Genomic DNA, 6,000 nt, shown 5'->3' with positions numbered 1-6,000 from the left:
ATTTGCTCATATTAATATGAAATATGATACTGCATGTTGTCTCGATAAGATCGTAACAGTTTGATTTCAAAAATCGTGTTTTCGTAACTCACGCCGTGCTCGCGCTGCTACGAATTGACTCTGTTTTTACCCCAGACACCGCATACAAAAACAATCGCTAATGTGTAATGCATATCCAGGCACCAGACTGTTCCTCATTTGCATACGTGTTCAAAAATCTTGCACATGCAAATGATCCAATACCAGGGTGAGAGAGCAGGTAGTGGTGGGCGCGTACTGCTCGACACCCTGGGGACGAGGTTGGCCTGGTAGCTGCTTTACAATACAAGCATGCCTACTTCTTAATTAAAGTCCGGTACACTGCTAAAACAACATCCTGACAATTTTTTCAAAAACAGCAATTGGAAAGGCGGTTCTTCATTGCTGGTAGATTGCATTTTTGTCCTGCTTCTACCACAACTGATCTGCCCTTGGATTTAATTTAATTATATATTATATGTACATTTATATCAAGTTACTTTCAGGTATTTTAATCACATAATAGATGTAAAAATTTCAGCTGTCGCGTGTCATAACTGGACATAAAATATAGTATCTCCCCCAGGAAAGGAAAAGAGAGAGATTGATGGCCATGCATGAAAGACATAGCAAAATCCAATCAAAAGTAGACCCCCCCCCCCCAAAAAAAATGAAACTATAGGTCTATGTCTGTATGATGGACAGAAAGAACATAGGGCTTTTCAGCATTTTACGTTTTTCAAAAGTTTATGCTTTGTTTGTCCATGAGCATTGATTCATGTTACCCCTTTTGTTTTGAAGGTTGTAGTTGATCGGATATAAGACACTGCCGAAATTGGCAATAAAAAAAAATGAAAACTTTAAAAATTGATTAAAATTAAGATCAATGAAAAAATACACTGTGACGTCACCATAACGTCAGTGTCATTTTCATTAATAACACATATGTGACTATGTATTTAGAAAGTTCCAACCAAGTTGTCACTCTAGAGCTATAGATATAGAAATTAAATTACACGTATTCACCTTTAACATGACGTCGCATGACCCATGATGACGTTATCATGATGGAACTTGTTAAGGACCAACTTGACCTTTATAGGGTCTTAGTCTGTGACTAGTTTAAGGTCAATCTGATTGCATTTCCTGTCAAAATTTAAAAATTAATAAGAAATCGGTTGATGATGTCATCATGACATCATTTCAGATTTGAATGTTATTCAATATCTACCTACCCACCAAGTTTCATAACGATTTAACATTCCCATATGTTTAAAAAAAAAAATCATATTTTTATGACTTAATGATGACGTCACACATTTTCCGAAATTTTGTGCATATATCTATGAAATAACAAACCTAACCCCAAAAGAATTTTGAATATAGAATGTTTTGTTTGTGAGATATAAAGATGAGGTGAAAAAAATTGAAAATAAATCAAAGGATGAAGTCATCATGACGTCGTCTCAATTTTATAATGTAAATATACAAAGTTTCAACCCAATCTGCTATGTTGTTCTCTAGACATAGGCTGTTGAAAAATACAACTGTACTGTCACATGACATGCGATGACGTCATCATGACGTCACTTGTCGATGAATGACTTTATTATGGGGTCTTAATGTATACCAACTTGCATCCAGATTGAAGTCTGTTATTGTCAACACTGACCCCTAAAATGAAACATGTACAAAGTCTATGGGATATATTTAGAAGAAAAAGGGAGAAGAAAAAGAAGAAGAAAAGAAAAAGAAGAAAAGAAAAAAAAATCAGTGCAAAAACAATGGCTTTTCCGCTGATGGCAGAAAAGCCAATTAATGAAAAATAAGAAAAACATGACTCTGTATAGGCATGCCATTACATTTGCATGTTGAATTATTCCATACTTCAATGTAGGATCCATCACGTAAATAAAAATTGACTAAATATTCTACAATCATCTTGATTGTATTAACTCCAGTTAAATCTAAAAAGCTCTTCAAATACAACTTGCCATACATCCTTTGATATAATGTACATGTAATCAGTAAAGATTCTGTGTAGTATGAAATCATAATACGCATTGTGCACAACTCTATTTCCTTTAGCAAAGAGCATTCTTGTTAAAAGTGAGGTTGTCATCTTCCTGATTCCATGGGAGTATTTCTCTTACTGCAAATAAACTAAGCTCACTCTTCGGTGGACAGGTTTTTCCCCTTTAAAACAAAAAGAATGTTAAAGTTTTTATTAAAAAGGATCAATATAAACTCCATTCGGTGAAAAAAGAATATAAAAAAGGACTGATTTTGAGATATTAGCACTGAGTTTCGTAGCTCAGCTGGTTGCCAGATTGAAGATCCGAACCTAATAGGACCTGATCTGACAGGGAATGTCCTCAAAGGTGTGGAGATTGCGTTGATTGCTGTGTGCTGTGATATGTCTCCATTATACTCTGACTCAAATTGAAGGACATGGGAAACAAATCATTGTGTTTATGCCACAGCCACAGACTGAAGAGTGTTTTATGCAGCCATTTGACTTTTTTCCCATTCAAATCAATGTAACCAAAGTGAGGCTGGAAGGACGAATAGTCTGGTTCATTTTTGCACAAAAAACATTATCATTCAGTACTGTTACTGGATACAGGGAACATGACTGGAATGGTGGCAGCATGATAAAGGTCTATTGCAGAGGTTAACCCTTTAGTACTGTAGTGACTGAAACCACCTGAGCACTCTATGGTTTTAGTGATTTTTCAGTGAATAAATACAGTGTAATACAATGACGCCCAGGTGCTGGGTTAAAAGCTCAAATCTCCAATCAGTCCATTTGACCTAGTCATCAGTTTCCTCTCATTGCCTTTTCGACAAATGGAACATACTGACAGATGTTAAAACACCATTCCTAAATTGGGTCGGTGTGTTGTTCAAGTGGACAATTATGGACATTATGAGCAACGGTGCTCATCATCCAGGCACAATTTTCGACGGACACATGATTTTTGCTGACAGGATGGTTTTGCCGACAAAATGTTTTCACCAGTTCGCGCTGTTTTTTTTTTACATCGATCGGACCCAGCACGATATTGTTTTTCACGAACGTTGATGCCAGACGGGTCCATGCTGTCATCTGCGGGTAGACCCCCTGATATTTCTGGCCTCGTTGTGAGCAGGTCGCTGACAGATATTTCTGGCCTCGCTCCTTTCGTGTTTATCCGTCATCTAGCTGTTCCGAATACCACAAAACCTTTGCGTGTATACACGGCATCCGACGTGAACTAGTTAATGGGGTGTCACCCCCTCCCCCTTCAAGCAATGCCTGTGCCGGGTGATTGAGAACCACTGATGCATCTCAATTTTCAAAGAATGAGATGTAGGAGCAAACCACATGAGTGACGTGCACCACAGATTAACATGGATTCAAATTGTTGAACAAAACATCATTGACACTTTGTCAATTTTTTTAAAGAATTTTTTTGAATTTGGCTCTGGCCATTATCGGAGACCAGGCCCTTAATCGGTTTTAAGTCAGATGTTTAAAACTGCTCTACCACTCTACCATTGCCTTATCTATATTTTTCTGAGCAAAAAGGCATGCTGAAGCCCACAGCAAGTGGTACATTCTACCTCCTGCTTAGTTTACCGTTTATTAACTGACCTTCAAGGACACTGTTCGTTGCAGTAAGCAGCATCAGAATTGTTCTCCAAACACTTTGCACTCTGTTTAAAGAACCAAAAACATGTAACATTAATTATTCCTTGTTCAAAAACAAACCAGCACATCCACATAAAGGCAGTGGCTCCAGCTTTTGATGTCGGGGGTGTGGGGTGGGGGGGGGGGGGGGGGGGTGTTATTTGCACTCGCACCGAAATGTAGACATGTTTTTTTTCCTCTGGACACTTGGCCTCCGTAAAATCAAAACGCAGGGGGGGGGGGGGGGGGCTCTTTAAAACTGACCACATTATTATGCATACTGCAAAATATATGCTGATTTTCACGGTGCATTGTAATGGTTTTGGTTTTCTTTTTTTTTCCAGGTAAGAACTCTCTAACCATTCATGGTTAGGTGCAAGGTACCCCCCCCCCCCCTCTGGATACGCCACTGCATAACAGGAACACATACACGTACTGATTTTGAAAATGTTATTTAATGCTTAGGACATACGTAAGTACATGTACCTGTAGAATTCCCTAAATATACTTTTCAAACAAATAAAAACATTAAAATATACCAAAATATGGGAATAAATGTATTACACAGCGGCTATTATGATATATGCAAATAGCCACCCTTCCCAAAAGAATTTCAGGTGCCACCCCTTCTAAACATCTTCTCTAGGGCCATAGGAATCTATTTGCCAAGTTGGGTGCTTTGGGCCAGTCGGTCATGATCTCATCAAAAATTGGATCCAAGCCACTTGACTACGAGTGGCTCGGTCAGTCAGTAAGATAGGTACATGTATATAATGGCACACTAGGCCGGCCTTCTTGGAACAGCAAAAAGTGCTGAATACTCTACAGTTATTGGAAACTCTCCAAGTTCCAAACTTTTTTATATGCAATGTAAATGGCCTACCCATTGCTGTTTCCAGTTGTTCAGTTCAAACTTGTAGACAATGATTTTCTTGTCATACTTGGTAACTTCTTGAACACACGGGTCCTCTGTAGAAAGATGAATATTTGAAACAGTTTTATTTCCATCATTACTGTCAAGAACAGATTATTTGCTTATTAGCTGTGCACACAAGACCACCAGAAGCAGTTCTAGGTGCATGTTATGGGGACTTTCTATTGTCCCCATAGCACCTTTGGTCCCAATAATAACTCATGGGGTGTGCAGTCCACACAATTACAGTACAAGATTGGGTGTTTTACACAAGTATTCAGAATTCATGTAAACAAGCTTACAATAGTTTCCAGTGCCATGACATCTCTGAATGTTGTGTAACAGTGATTCTTGCTGGAATGCACAGGTAATATTTCCATTCAAGAAATGACTTGACTTCTCATTAATAATAATTAACTTATAATAATAACCGTTAATGGGTAATTAGGGAGACTTTCCCATAGACTTGTGCACACATTTTTTTCCAACTTAAATGTGCCCTAACCCAATATTCCCTTGTCCTTTTTCCATGAATTTCGGTATTTTTTACTAATTAGACCACGAGCAACAAATATAACCTAATTGCGACTGTAAAATTCTGCCCCTAAAGGGGGGAGGGGGGGGGGGGGGGCTGTGCCATTAGGGAGACAGTTATGTGTCTCCCTAGAAGCCGGTGTCTCCCTATTATAAAATAAAATACGATAAGGTGTCTCCCTAATGGTACATTTAGTAATACAGTGTATAAGTGTAATCCCAAATGGTACCCTTAGGGTGACTTCCCATAGACTTGTGCACATAAAGTTTCTGACTTTCCTGACCCCTAACCCAAATTTTCCCTTATCCTACCCCGACAAATTTTGGTATTTGTACTAACTGGACCACGATCAATTGATCCTATTTGTGATGGTAAAATTTGACTCTAAATAGCAGCTGAGGCATTAGGGAGACATTGAAATGTCTCCCTAATTCCACATGTCTCTGAAAGGTATAACTTCTGTCACTAAGGTGTCTCCCAAATAGTACTATTTACTATAGTAAAATTAACAGGTAAATATGTAGCGCTTTACATTATTATTACCCCTGGGCCGAGGAAACATTCCAAATACCATCTCAGCTCCCTGGGGAGTATACATACATGTACAGCTCAATGTTGCCAGTTTGGCACAAGGCAGCTTCAATCAATCACAATAACCATCTCTGCCCTCACAGGTACCCATTTACTCCTGGGTGGGGAGAAGCAATGAGTGACAAAGTGCCTTACCAAAGGGCACACGCACCATTACCCCAGGCTGGACTCGAACCCACAACCTGCAGAATTACCCGCAGACCACAAGTTCAATGCTCCAGACCACGAGGCCACGGTACTCCACATTTCAGCTATTCATTGGTTGTTTTC

At 38.9% G+C, this 6,000-nt stretch overlaps 1 protein-coding gene across 3 annotated transcripts in view; it reads right to left on the bottom strand.

Moving 5' to 3' along the window:
• Window positions 1–1,324: 1,324 nt before the first annotated feature.
• Window positions 1,325–6,000, bottom strand: part of LOC119738093 (semaphorin-1A-like) — a 52,837-nt gene continuing 48,161 nt past the window's right edge. Inside the window, exons 17-19 of one of the 3 annotated variants that reach the window (XM_038212827.1) lie at window positions 4,575–4,660; window positions 3,656–3,717; window positions 1,325–2,214 (exon numbers count right to left, since the gene is read on the bottom strand). In XM_038212827.1, the coding sequence (XP_038068755.1) occupies window positions 3,658–3,717; window positions 4,575–4,660 (146 nt within the window). In that variant the 3' untranslated portion in view covers window positions 1,325–2,214; window positions 3,656–3,657. Of the gene's footprint in view, window positions 2,215–3,653; window positions 3,722–4,574; window positions 4,661–6,000 lie in introns of those variants that run through there. The other 2 variants (XM_038212835.1, XM_038212844.1) reach the window with 2 other exon arrangements.

This window comes from Patiria miniata, unplaced genomic scaffold (genome assembly GCF_015706575.1).
Source record: "Patiria miniata isolate m_02_andy unplaced genomic scaffold, ASM1570657v1 HiC_scaffold_10, whole genome shotgun sequence".
NCBI classification, from domain to species: domain Eukaryota; kingdom Metazoa; phylum Echinodermata; class Asteroidea; order Valvatida; family Asterinidae; genus Patiria; species Patiria miniata.
Note: the sequence above shows the minus strand (reverse complement) of the source record. Positions and strands in the feature narration are given on the sequence as shown.